The sequence below is a fragment of the Aythya ferina genome (assembly GCF_964211825.1).
Source record: "Aythya ferina genome assembly, chromosome: 2".
NCBI classification, from domain to species: Eukaryota; Metazoa; Chordata; class Aves; order Anseriformes; family Anatidae; genus Aythya; species Aythya ferina.
Window position 1 is genome coordinate 33,189,331 of NC_140297.1, and position 13,980 is coordinate 33,203,310.

The 13,980-nt window shown below is 39.4% G+C and overlaps 1 protein-coding gene across 5 annotated transcripts in view; it reads left to right on the top strand.

The window, feature by feature from the left end:
• Positions 1 to 233: 233 nt before the first annotated feature.
• ABCB5 (ATP binding cassette subfamily B member 5) overlaps positions 234 to 13,980 on the top strand; it is a 34,824-nt gene continuing 21,077 nt past the window's right edge. For 3 of the 5 annotated variants that reach the window (XM_084509353.1, XM_084509356.1, XM_084509355.1), the window contains exons 1-12: positions 234 to 498; positions 1,222 to 1,291; positions 2,407 to 2,494; positions 2,609 to 2,654; positions 3,685 to 3,838; positions 4,245 to 4,311; positions 4,542 to 4,733; positions 5,847 to 6,018; positions 7,218 to 7,342; positions 8,402 to 8,579; positions 10,573 to 10,686; positions 11,567 to 11,677. In XM_084509353.1, the coding sequence (XP_084365479.1) occupies positions 1,243 to 1,291; positions 2,407 to 2,494; positions 2,609 to 2,654; positions 3,685 to 3,838; positions 4,245 to 4,311; positions 4,542 to 4,733; positions 5,847 to 6,018; positions 7,218 to 7,342; positions 8,402 to 8,579; positions 10,573 to 10,686; positions 11,567 to 11,677 (1,296 nt within the window). In that variant the 5' untranslated portion in view covers positions 234 to 498; positions 1,222 to 1,242. Of the gene's footprint in view, positions 499 to 1,169; positions 1,292 to 2,406; positions 2,495 to 2,608; positions 2,655 to 3,684; positions 3,839 to 4,244; positions 4,312 to 4,541; positions 4,734 to 5,846; positions 6,019 to 7,217; positions 7,343 to 8,401; positions 8,580 to 10,572; positions 10,687 to 11,566; positions 11,678 to 13,980 lie in introns of those variants that run through there. The other 2 variants (XM_084509354.1, XM_084509357.1) reach the window with 2 other exon arrangements.

Below are 13,980 nucleotides of genomic sequence, written 5' to 3' on the forward strand. Positions count from 1 at the left end.
CCGTGGACAAGTGACTCTACTTCATCCCCCTGCAACCTCTGCCTGCTAGAACAAGATGACAGGAGGGAGCAGAAGTGGTCACTGTGATACTTTTCCCAACTAAAATCCTTCCACCTTTATTAATGGTGAGAACCGAGTCGGAAAGGTCCATTCTGACAGCATGGCCAAGCGGCTCGCTCTGTGGGACTTGCAGGGCCGGAGCACCCGACCTGGCTCTGAAGACAGGAACCGGTGCGTGTGCCATCAGCCAACCGAGACGTGCCTGAGGGCCCCTCGCCGAGGCAACCTCCCGCCGGGCTGCGGCACCGACCTTCACCTGAAACCCGAGCCGCCGGAGGGCGGGCGGTGCCCGGCGCTATAAAGCGCACGGCGGGCAGCGGGCAGCCTGCCCCGTAGTCTCTGGGTGGCGGCAAGCACAACCTCGCCTCCAGTGAGGGGCGCGAGTGGGGCTGATCCCCACGGACACCCCCGTGTGTGGGCACAGCACTGGGTGTAAAGGTAAGCCGAGGTAATACGAGGACAGCAACAGCCAGAAATCTATCAGAAAGGATGCTTATATGTAAATATACAAGCTTTAACGTCAAGTGTTAATGTCAGGTTGATTCTGTGTTTTCTTTCGTTATTGTTTGAACCTGCATCAAATTCATATCTATTTCTGCTTGTGTTTTTTAAGCTGCTATATGTGAAGCATCAAGAAGAAAAGCTTGCGGACACTGAGCATCAGTCACTACCTCTAAATTTTGCTTAGCTAGTGCATGCAATAATACATATGTGTATCTGTAGTCTTTACCATTATAATCATGATCTTGTTACAACTGTTAAGTAAGTTTTGCTCAAACTAATGAAGGAAATCATCTATTCTAAAATAGATCATCCACAATAATCTGAATATGAATGATCTAGGGCTTTGCCATAGACTACTAAAAAGACCAAAGACTACTAAAACAAGCTACTGAAATAAGTGCCACTGTTCCAGTTTGTACTGTTTATAATATCTCCTTAAAAGTAGTCTTTTTATTGTGCTGTTATATCTTTTTTTTTGTTGTTGATGTTAATAGGACAATGTTGGGACCAAATATGATTCATGTAAAAAAAAAAAAAAAAGTAAAAAAAAAAAAAAAAAAAAGTAAATATAATTTAAACTCTTTAAATACCTACTATTTCCAAAGGTTTTGTTGCATATGCAGATCTTGCTTAATGTAACTTTTATCTTCACCTCAGAAGCATACAACAAAGAAAAAAATGAAGGACCATTTTGTAAATCCAACAGAAAAGGACCTCTCTGATGCTGGTAAGCCACATACATAAAAACAGCATGTGTATTTAAGGAAAATATTCCACAGCTCCAAATCTGAAAGTCTGTTATAAATCCTTCCTGACTGTCATAGTGGTTTTAGAGGAGATAAAGTGTTAACAATATCTGAATCTTTGTATTCTGTAGTGACTTGCTGGGCACCTCTGATTTTCTCCTTAGTGATTCCAGCTCCTTAAGTTTCTAGTGAGTTTCTAGTGAATTAAAGCCACCACCTAGAAAACATTTATGCATGAGTCATTCCACCAAGTTCAACGAACTTATTCAGATGGGTAAAACTATTTAGGTGGGTCCTAGGCTGGGCAGGAAAATGCTTCTAGGATAAATTCATTAAGGTAGAAGCATATTACTGCCTTTAAATGTTTCTCTAAGTTGTTCTTTTTGGACTGACGGATGAGAGCACATGAAAAACTGTATACAGATAATTATACTTACTCAGCTTAGTACAGATGGGAGACACTTGATTTGAACCCTCTTCTCCTGGTGTAATTGATAGCTGGCTCCCTACTGTGGTTGCTCATCAATTTTTTTATCCATTTATTACATCCTGTGTTTTTAGATTTATGAGCTTTCAAGGGTAGGATTCCTCTTTTGTATAGACTTCTAAAGTCCTTAGTACAAAAGAAGCTGGGTGTGTGGCAACTACTGTAATACAAAGAAAATATAATGAGGGTTATTACAGGCAAAGGCATGATTCTTCAGTGAATTAGCATGCCTTTACTGTTAAATACATCAATTTTAACTGATAAGCAACTCAATTTTTATCATTAGAACTTCAATTTTTTTCAAAGGAAGTAGTAGGTGTTTGCAGAATCACTGCTCAAGTCTTGCTTTTAGTCCTTGGTAACTTTTCTCTATAGGTATATTTTTAATTGTATTCAACTCAGAAATGGAGCTGGCAGCTTCTTCTGAAGAGGAGGAGATGAACTGAAGAGAAAGGAAGTTTCAAAAAATATCATTGGGCTATTTCAGGAACATGAGGGAAAGAAATGATCTTTAAGCTTGAAAAGCAAAAGAATAAGCAATGAAAGTTGCAGGAAACTGGAAGAAAATACGGAATATTATGTTAACAAAGTCTGCCGCTTCTTCCACAGAATCAGCAAGTAAGGGATATGACAACCCTTCTTTCCAACATGATGAAGATCTTGAACAAAGTGACCAGTTAAAGACCAAGAAAAAAACGTAGGCATTCTTTGAACTGAACATATTGGCCATGTGTGTGTTGGGTGTATGGATTTATTTTTAATATGGCTCTCCTAGAAAAAGCTTATCTTAATTGTATCTTGTATTTTCTAGGAAGGAAAATAAGCCAGAGAAAAAGGTGGTTGGCGTTTTTGAACTGGTTAGTGTCCAGGTTGATGGTCTATCTTAGATTTCCTTTTCTTTATTTGTCATTGCAAATTGTTTGCCTATCAAATCAAAAAAGGAGAAGTATCCTGAGACCTATGAAATGCTAATGTTGATGACAGTTCTCTTTTAAAATTTGACCTGTTATGTCAGGTTGCCATCTTAGTGTATTGGTAGCACTTAAAGCAATTCAATGTTAGTGCTTTTGAAGAATGAGTTTCACCCATGCTTAGCCTGATCTGGGCTACACATACTGTGCAGGTCCTTGCCTTGGTGATATTTAGTAAAGGATTTATCCTGTGTTTGATATCTGAGGGAGTTGCTGTCTGAAAGAACCAGGGGTGCATTTTTGCTTCCATTTTCTATACAATAGCTATTAACCCTACGTGTAAACTTGCTTGTTCCAGAATAAGAGAACTTTTATTCTTCTCCAGTTTATTCCATGTCCATTTATGCTAGGGCAGTCAACAATAAAATGGGCTTGTTTCAGATGAATCACATCCAAGAACAGCTATTGAGATTTAAATTTGCATCCTTTTTTAAACCAAAGAAACACTGAAGGATAGGCAAGTCTTAAGATACAATCACTGCTGCAAACACTCTCCCATTAGATACAAGCCAGGTGCTGATCAATAACTCACTCTTGTTTACATTTCAAAGGCATTATCTTGGTAAATATGAAACTTACTGGAATGCTAAATGTAGTATATTGTGCAGAGAAGTCCATCACTTAGAAAATGTAAGATATACATTTTTATTTTTTCTAACTTTCTGCTGAGCTGGGGAGTAACCATATGTCTTGCCAACATTCCCTCAGCAACCTTATTGAATAAGTGATTTAAAGATGTGTGGAACCTAATACAAAATTCTTCTCATTCTCTTTTGCCTTCAGCTGTAGTATCATTGCTTTTTAGAATACAAACCATTCTATGATTCTAAGAAATGTGTATTCTGTAAGTCTGTTGTATTGTACGTAGTATGAACTGCCAGGCATAACTTCTACTCTTTCTTTAATGTTCACATAGTTTCGTTATGCTGATTGGTTGGATATACTTTTGATGGTAGTTGGCTTGATCGCAGCTGCTGCAAATGGTACTGGATTACCACTTATGATCATTGTCTTTGGAGATATGACAAACAGCTTTGTGCTAAGTGGTGTGAATTCAAATGCATCAAAAGGTAAAGTTAAAAATAGACTTTGCTGTGTACCAGTTATGTTTTGCTACAGGATCTAAGATTGTTCTCTAGACAATGTACATGTTACCTATCAGAACAAGAGTGAAATTCATCTTGCTGCAAATTGCCCATTCATATTAAACTTTAATGGTTTGAACTGGACAAAGGCAGTGTGTTGGTTATGTTCCCTATTTTGGGTAGTATAGTAAGGAGAATGAACCACCTTTTGTATCATGACTTATCAGGTATCTACTGTTATTAGAATTTCAGAAGAAATAAATGTATGTGTATCTGCCACATGTCTGACCCTACTGCCAAAATACAAATCATTCCAAAAGTGATGACCCTGTATCATCATGATTTATCATACATAGAAGACACTTTCTTAAATATTTGTTTTTCCCCGCAGATACTTCAGTAAATAGCTCCATCTGTCCATCAATTCCAGGTATAGATATAGAAGCTGAAATGACAAAGTAAGAATCTTTGTAGTTATTCTGTTAACAGAGTACTGGGGGATTTTCTTTTATTGTGTTATCCCTTCAAGCAGAAACCAAACTTCTACCTCCTCAGAAAGGCTTCACAATAATATCCCAGACTTCCATGTTTAGTGTGGTGGGATAAATAAAGACTGATTGTAGCTTATCTGTGTATTTCTCCAACAAAATACCTTGTGGTTATATGGCCTTTTGTCTCCTTATTGCAGGTTTGCTTACTACTATGTGGGAATTGGTTTTGCTGTGTTGATCCTAAGCATGATCCAAGTATGGACATTTTTGGTTGCTGCTACAAGGCAGTCAGCAAGGATTCGTCAGAAGTTCTTTTTTGCAGTGCTCCATCAAGAAATGGCTTGGTTTGATAGTACCCAGATAGGAACATTGAACACCAGACTGACAGAGTGAGAGAGCTGTTGTGGTTTTTTTTGACCTTCTAAGCATGATGATAAATGGCAGTTTTCTTTTAAACATCTATGGGATCACCTATAGACTGCTTTTACTTTTTTTTTTTTTTTTTTTTTTAATGAAAAAAGAGGAAAAAACAAAACAAAGCAAAAAAAAAAAAAAGCAATACTGCACAGAGGGAGAAATTTGTTACTGTTTTTCCACTTGCTTTGTGCAGTTTCTGTGATACATATACTTGAAGGGGTTATGCTGTGAAATGCAGTATTCTACTTATCTGGCACCACCTTTGTAACATTTGTGAAGTACATGGCAGACAGCAGTAGATAAACAGCTCTGCTTTCTCCAGCTAGTTTACAAACACTGAAAGCTCTGACACTTGAATGGAAATGAGCTTGTGCTTACATCTAGCCAGATCTCAGACTGGACTCAGTCCAATGTCAGTTAGTCTTTGGTCTTTGGTCCTCTTCCAGATCTCTCAATAGATCTAGGGATGAGGACAGTATGCATGAGCACAGACTTTTCTGGGTTTTGAGGTGGTTTTGGAAAGAGCTATGTCCTGAAAAGTGCAAGAGAAGCTTAAATAAAATCCCTCTCAGATCTTATCTGTACTTGCTGGGAAGAGAAAATGTGAAAGAAAAATGTGTATGGAAAAACAAAGTTTCTTCCAAATAATGTTTTTCTGATAGAGTGAAAATAACACCTGATCTGAGGCTGTAACCAAAATTAGGAACATAATGCATTGAAAATCATAAAGGAAAATCCTTTGGGTAGGGTCACAGGAGGTGAGGAGGCCATTTATCTGTTTACTTTTACTTCTCCATTTGGATACTGGATAAGGAAACTAGGTCATTTGTGACCTAGTAACGGTGTATAGAAACACTAGAGAATGATGGAAAGTACATCAAACTAGAAAAAAAAAAGTGTCTGCTGTGCTTTGGCCACGCAAGAGACCAGTGGTACTGCACAGTAGCTGTGGTTAGAAATTTTGCTATGCCAGTTAGGAAATGACAAAACTTCTGACATTAGGCCACATAGTATGAAATGGGGGGAGGTAGAATGAAAGCCATTCAAAGCTAACAAATCTTTCTTTTTATTATTGTTATTTAAAGTGACATCAACACCATCCATGAAGGCATCGGAGACAAAATCTGTATATTTGTACAGTTTTTTGCCACATTTCTGGCAGGGATTATTATAGGATTCATCCATGGCTGGAAGCTGACACTGGTGATTTTGTCAGTCAGCCCTCTGCTAGCTGCATCAGCAGCAGTTTGGTCAACTGTAAGTGTTTGGGGATTAACAAACAGAGCAAACCAGAAAAACATTACATTTTTTCTCATGCACAGGAAAGCGGGGGGGGGGGGGGGGGGGGGAGGGCGTTTGGGGGGGTTTGGGGGGGAGAGAGAATGGGAGAAACCTAGTGTGGTTTCTAACTTGGGAGGTTTGTCCCATGCTTCCTTCATGATTTCTGCTTCCTCTGTAGTTTTTCTGAGTTCCCAAGCATGTACTTGCATGTCATATTCCTCTCATTTCTTTACTCTGTTCTCATGCCATGTGGCAAGAGGATAACTGGCACCAGCATCTTCCTCACATAGCATTTTCCTTGTGCAGAACACTGCCTGGGGCAGCCCAGGCACATGCTCATGATCTCTTCCCTGTTAAAAGAAGTGCCTTTTAAGCTCTTTCCATCCATATGTACAGGACACCACATTTCTTGCAAATGTTTTTTACTAAGTTTCATGCTGCTTACAGTTGACACTAGGGTGTATATACAGCTACCACAGACAGGACTGAAACAAATTAATGAAATAGTTGGACAGGTTTCACTTTCAGGCAAGGAAATGTGTTTGTTTTTTTTTCCCTTGCGATCCACTGTGGCCACATTAATGGGTACTGCTTGTATTTCTGAGTGCTTACTCTTTTTTTTCCTCTTAAAGCATTTAAGAAGTTGTAGTACAACTAGCATATATATACTTAAAGTTTGCTGTTGCTCTAGCTTCTGAACCACCTCAGTAGGTGATACTTCTATGCTCTGAGCACCATTACGTAAAAATGCTCCTTGTCCCCATTATTTAGAGAACGCAGCTATCTCTGCAGTCCATTAACTTCTTTCCTATGAAGCAGAGTTCCCAAACCTCTTCATAGGTATGCCAAGGGACACTCTGCAGAGCAGCTGCAACATGCCTCCCTGATCCCACACACACAACACTGTGGGACAGTATGGGCAGATCATAGGCTCTCCTTCGTGTGGGAGAAAAGCGTTAAGTCATGGAGCCCATGTGATGCTGATGCAGGTGTTCACTGTAACAATGATGCAATGAGAGAAGCTAGAGTTTGGAGAAATTCAGGGCCCAAAGGAGTTGACCCTAGCTTTCCTGAAATGTCATCTTATGCCTTGACCACTGATCATTCTTATTCACCAATACAATGTGTGTATCCTTTCAGGATGCTCCAATAACACCCATTTTTCAACTTTCCAGCTTTTGGCATCCCTTACTGCTAAAGAGCTGTCTGCTTATGCCAAAGCAGGAGCTGTGGCAGAAGAAATTTTGACTGCAATCAGGACAGTTGTGGCTTTCAATGGACAGCAGAAGGCATTAGCAAAGTAAGTTTCTTGAATTAATAATTGTATTTAAAGTGAGTTTGAGTTTGGCTCTGGGAGTTGTTTTGGTTTGTTTTATTGGAGGGTCAGCCAAAACCAGGACAGCATCATAGACCCAAATTTTTCTTATGAATAAGATCTGGACTCTCATTTAGAAATGAAAGCATTGGGAGGATTATCTTTACCTAGTTGTCAAATGCAGCAAAGCATGTGATCGATTAACTAACTTCTAGAGCATATGTACTGCTGTTTTTATCTTTGATTAATGACTTATATTTAAGCTTCACTGGATAATGGTCTTAAGTAAAATCATATCACTGCTTTTTATTACTTTGGTTTGCAAATAACACCTGTTGGCCTAATCCAGCATGTCCTAGTCACATCCATCAAATGATTTATCTTTTACGAATCAGATATGGCTGATCACTAGGGACTGAGTAGAGCATTTTCTAATCTATGGATTGTGACTCCTACATAGCTCTTGAATGATGACTTTAGAGTTAGGAAAAGCAATCTTTCGCTGCACAGTGCCTTCACAATGTTTATCTTTGCAAGGGACTTTTAGTCATCTTCTGGTCTGGCATCAGAAGGCCCTGGCTTTTATACATTTGCCTGCCTTCAACCACAGTACCCACTTTTTTGGGGGGGGTTCATTTGTTTTTTTCAAATGTGGAAGACCAAACCTTGCCTTTGATAGGTAATGTTGATAAATGTTTTTCAAGACTTCCTCTCAGGACTAATGCAAACAAATTGCTCAAGAGTGGTATCTTGTCTTTTGTCATGATAATGAAGTAATGCTACCCAATTGTTTTCAAAGTATGTCTTCCATAGTGATATCATCTAAACCTGTGAATGACAAGATTAGATATTGTCGGAATGTCAGAACAGATTTACACAAAGGAGTAAATCTGAATACCTACTAGTCCCTTGTCAAAAATATTCTCTGCAGCATGTGAGACTTCAATTGCTTTTAAGGCAGAAAGACCTGGTAACTAAAAAGAGGCATGGGAAATATCAATCTGAATGGCATGTCAGATTAATTGTTTCCTCATCCATTTTCAGATATGATGCTAACCTAGAGCTGGCTAGAAGCGTTGGAGTGAAAAAATCCATTACCACCAACGTATCTCTAGGTGTTTCACAGTTCCTTATATTTGGATCCTATGCTCTTGCATTTTGGTATGGAACCAAGCTCACTGCTGAGGAGAAAGAAAATTATGACATTGGCCATGTTTTAATTGTAAGTATAGCAATGCAGCTTTGAAAAATGTTCTGCAAATTGAAGAAAATACTGATATGTAAGTAGTATATATGATTATCCCTATTTTCTCCTAAGTGCTTGCTAAATTAGCAAGTTACAAACTTGCTTGGTATAAAATAACTGGAAAGAAGGCATTCATCTTACCTAGCTTTTGACGTTACAGGTTTGAGCAGGGCACCCGGGTTCCCACTCTAATCAATGTAAAGACAAAATTACATGCAGAGGATTGATTATTTTTTTTAATATATTTTTTTTTTTTTACCCTGTCTTAAGCACAGGACAGGATGAACAAGCTAGAGCTGATTGTTACGAGGCAAAGATAAATTACTTGGCTTTCCAACAAAACTCTGCTTAGCTCCTAGGACTAAATGAATCTCAATGTGTTGAATGTGTACTGCTAAATCCTCCAGATCTCATTTAGCCATGATGTCTGCTGTTATTGTTTACTTGCAAGGATTTACCATCCATTACTAATATGACTAAGTTAGTATTGATTTGAGAATATTTAGCTGTCTTGTCATCATAAATTTGGCTACATGCTTGGCTATGATACCCAAGTGACTTTTAACAAGTTCTCTGACTATGGCTCCTCATAGCAAGTGAAGTTAATTATGCATTGGTCTCACATGTGAGACTTCAATTAGGAAACTCTGGACTAAATTTTGAGGGTCCCTTAACTTTGGTGACATCTGGAAAGCAACAAGAAAGATGTGTTCTGTTTGTAGATAACTTAAAGACTTTTCTTTTTGATTATTTTTTTTTTTTTATGCCAAAAATCATGTCAGTATCCTGGTGGTTTTACTGGTTGTGGCAGCTGAACTCTACCACAACTGCTATATCACTCCCCCTACTCAAAGGTAAAAGGGGAAAAAATATGATGGAAAAGGGCTCAAGGGTTGAGATAAGGACAAGGAGAGCACTCCCAAATTATCATCATGGGCAAAACAGACTCAGCATAGGGAGATTAATATAATTTCTTACCTATTACTAATAAGCCAGGGCAGTAAAGTAAAAACATCTTTCTTATCCACCCTCTTCTACTTTCTCCTCCCTAGTGGTGCAGTGGAATGGGGGCTGCGGTCAGTCCCTGATGCTTCAGTCACTGATGCTTCCTCTCCACCATTCCTTCACAGTCACTCTTTGCCCCTGCTCCATGTGGGGTCCCTCCCACGGGATGCCATCCTTCCAGAACTGAGCGTGCGGGGGCTGCCCACAGGCAGTGGCTTCTCAAGCACTGCTCCCACATGGCTCCGTACCACGGGGTCTATCCCCTGGGAGCAAACTGCTCCAGCACGGGTCCCCCAAGGGTGGCAGCTCTCCCCAGACCCCCTGCTCCTGCGGGGGCTCTCCATGGGCCGCAGCCTCCTCCAGGCCATATCCACCTGCTCTACCAGGGGCTCCTCCACGGGCTGCAGGGTGGAGATCTGCTCCATGTGGGACCCATGGGCAGCAGGGGGACAGCCTGCTCCACCAGGGGCCTCTCCACAGGCTGCAGGGGAACTGCTGCTGCATGCCTGGAGCACCTCCTGCCCTCCTGCTGCACTGACCTCGGGGGCTGCACGGCTGGTTCTCACTCCTTGCTCTGCCAGCTGCTGTGGGACAGCAATTTCTTTTCCCTTTCTTAAATCTGCTCTCACAGAGGTACAAACTACACCATTTACTGACTCAGCTCTGGCCAGTGGCAGGTCCCTTTGGAGCTGTCTCTGACCTGACATGTGGCAGCTACTGGGCTCTGCTCACAGAGGCCATCCCCGCAGTCCCCTGCTACCAAAACCTTGCCATGTAAACCCAATACAAGTAGTTAACTATTCACTTCAGGAAAATGGGAGTGGACACAAATGTCTGAAATACACCTTTAACTTCAACATTTAATTTTCCTATAAAAAAAAAAGGCTTTTAACATTTAACAGCCAGGCACTAATGACTCTGAAGTCATGATTAACCACAAGGCTTCTCTTTCTCTCCCTTGCAGGTGTTCTTCTCTGTGCTTGTTGGAGCCTTCTCCCTGGGACAGGCAGCTCCCAACTTGGAGAGCGTGTCTAATGCGCGTGGGGCTGCCTATGAAGTATATCGAATTATCAATAAGGTAAGAATCTGAGTAAAAAAGCTTTTCAACCACACTTAAAATTTTCATCTTTCCTTGATGTGTAACAAAAATGGCCAAAAAAAAAAATAAATAAATAAACCATAAACTCCATAGATGCCTACCACTGAAGCCAGTATTTCCACATATTAAAAATAAATAAATAAATAAATCTGCCTCATTATTTGTTACAATTAATATTTGGAAACCTGACCTGGCATGTACAACATTATTTATTGGTACAGTTTTTTCCAATATTAGATTTGCAACTCCAGAGGGAAAGTAATAAGGCACTATACTTTTTTTTTTTCTTGAATGCATGTATACATGATTTCAGGTGAGCTGTTTTTTTTTTTGTTTGTTTGAGGGGGGTTGGGGAAAGGGTGGGATTGCAGAAGGGATTAAATAGTGCTATTGAAAGCTATATTAATGTAAAGTGACATGCTGATGTTGCTGTGAAAAATGGAAAATGGTTTCCACACTATTATCTCCCTCTTGCTGTGTTATTGCTGGTTCGATATCTGTGTATATAAAATAATTAAAACAAGTAGGGCTAGGAAGTTCATACAGAAATGTCTATATCATTCATCTTGATGTGTGTCTATAACCCTCCTATATGCATAATTGAGAGCCATGTTTTGGCTGCAAGAACGTAAAGTTATTGAATTACTGATTTTCATTTTTTTCCTCATTTTCAAATGTGCTATACCTGTAGAATTAAAATTCGGTTTCTCTGCATTCAGCATCTTGTAAGTAAAATGTAGCTTTGTAATGGTGTGGTGCAGTGTTAATTAGTATCTAAGAAAGTATTGAACAATGTAACCAGCAGAAATAGCAGTTCCAAAAGTGTAGTAACAAGCAGTATATTAAAACCTCTTTCCAGAAACGGCTTATAGATAGCAGTTCTAAGGAAGGCTACAAACCTGACAAGCTCATAGGAGAAATCGAATTCAGAAACATCCATTTCAGTTACCCATCTAGACCTGATGTTAAAGTAAGTGTTCATGTTAGATGCACCTGCTGGACTGAAATCCTGAAGCCTGTGTCCAAGATTCTTTCTCTAATCTTGATTATGATGATGTTCTTGAATGCAAAATGCATCCTATATTGGGGGATTGTGCACTACTGGGGATAAATCCATAATGTCAAAAGACAAAGCTCTAGAACTACTGCCACTGGCCACTTGCTCACTATTCTTCTCTGTTGGACAAAACTAAAAAAAAAAAAAAAAAAAAAAAAAAAAAAGGATATGTGTTGTTCTTAGTCTGAATTTCTATGAATAAGATCTATGATAAACCAAATAAGATTTTTTTTTGTTGTTTTGGTTTTGTTTTGTTTTTTCCCTTCAAAATTAGTCACTAAGACTTCTAGAGCCTACACAGTTAATCCATGAAGTTGCTCTTTTCAGTCCCTCGGTTGTCCTGAGTTGCTGTGATGTCCTATGTGAGGAAAGGTGACCTGTGAGATAGTTAGGCTTTATAACAATAGGACTTCAAATGAATTCAAACCTACCTACCTTGGAAATCAAATGTTTTTCTGGAAAAATGTTAAAATTGCTGTTCAATAAGCAGATGTCCATATTTTCTGCCAGCTGAACTTCCTCAGTAACCTTATTGTGCAGTGTTATGTTGCCATGGTGATCTGCTCCTTTGGTGATACAGTTGTATATTGTTGGTTTATCTCTACTATATTCAGCAAGCAGTTTCTTACAGACGTTCAAAGGTAAAATACAGTGATTTGCCACTGCCTTTTGATGATGAAGAAATTAGTAGAAATAAAGATTTCAAGTGTTAACAAGTAAAGGCTGGTCATGCCAACGGAGGGGTGAGAATGGGGAAGTTTGTATCACTGTGGCTGTTATTTCAGATTGGTCATCTCACTTCAGTTATATGGTGTCTGTCCCATCATGTATCAAATCATTATGCATCAAATCTGTTTCCAGGACACTGAGGCTGCTGGAGGACAGGCCCAGAGCTGGGCTCTCTGCCTAGCCGAAGGCAGTTTAGTGCATCTTATTTAACTCTTGGCTGAGAAATCAGAAGTGACAGAGCAGACCCTTCGTCAGACTGTTAATCCATCTTCCTAGAAATTCCCAGGCAGATAAGCTGTGTTGTGAGCCTGCAAGCCAAAAGGGAGGGAAATAAATATTTTGTCATCCTTCCCAAGTCTACTGAGTCAGCAGCTTTCCCTGCTAATAGTATCTGTTATTTAATAGAGCCAAAAAGAATCAGCAAAGATGTATAAATTACCTACAATCTCTCAAGTGATTGATGCAACACAGTGTAATCTCCCTGTGTAGACTAAACTAGATTAGGGTCTAGCTATTGTCAGTGTTAGTCTTGACAACAGCTAACTTGATAAGAGTTAGAAATAGCCTATTTTTGTTGTGACTATTTGCACCTGGAGAAATTATGGTATCCATAATGTAGCTCTAGATTGACAATGTAGGCATCAGGATATCAGCTTCTCTAAGTACAAACCACACTGGTTGTAACACAGGGAGAAGAGAACAATATTGCAACTATTTTAATCTCTCATTGCAAAAACATGTGTAGGCAAAATTATAAACAAGAAGAGTTCCCATAGCAGCCAAATATTTTGGCAATTACACAGCATTACTCATATATGAAATCGACATCTTCTGAGGTAAGATGTTCCTAAATGTGAAAATGGCAACAAAGGTACCATTTATCTGTAACTACTCCCTGGATTTCTGAGGCTGTTAACAATAAGGATTGGGTTTTAGTAAGGACTTTCCAGCAGTTACCTTGTCAAAACAACTTTGTTTTCTAAAAGTAGAAGAAAGCAAACTTGTTTCTCAACAATAATATTTCAAAGGTGCTACATACCCTTGAGATTCATTACTGTTATGCCACTGTCTAAGCACTGCAAAATGGGACAACAGAACATTGAGCCTGCTACCAGATCACACCAATAGAATAAACTGAACTATCACATTTAGAATACTGTGGCTGTATTAGTTGATTTTGAGTGTGCTGGGAATTTTCCCAGGCAATGGAATGTAATGGTCTATGTAGGGGAACTCTTAAAATGTTTCTTGGCATGAGCTTGGCCTGTTCCAGTTATCAATCTTCTCAATTCCCAGGCTTGGTTTGGTAGCCAGAAGAATCCAGGGACCATTCCCAAAAGGCAGGTTGTATGTAGCCACCCTGTTTCAAAATCTAATAAACTTCAGAAGCATAGATGCATGTTCTTTCATAATAGTGCCCCAGAACATTCCTAGCTATTAATTAATTAAATGCCCAGCCTTTAAACTCTGTGCCTTACATTGATTAT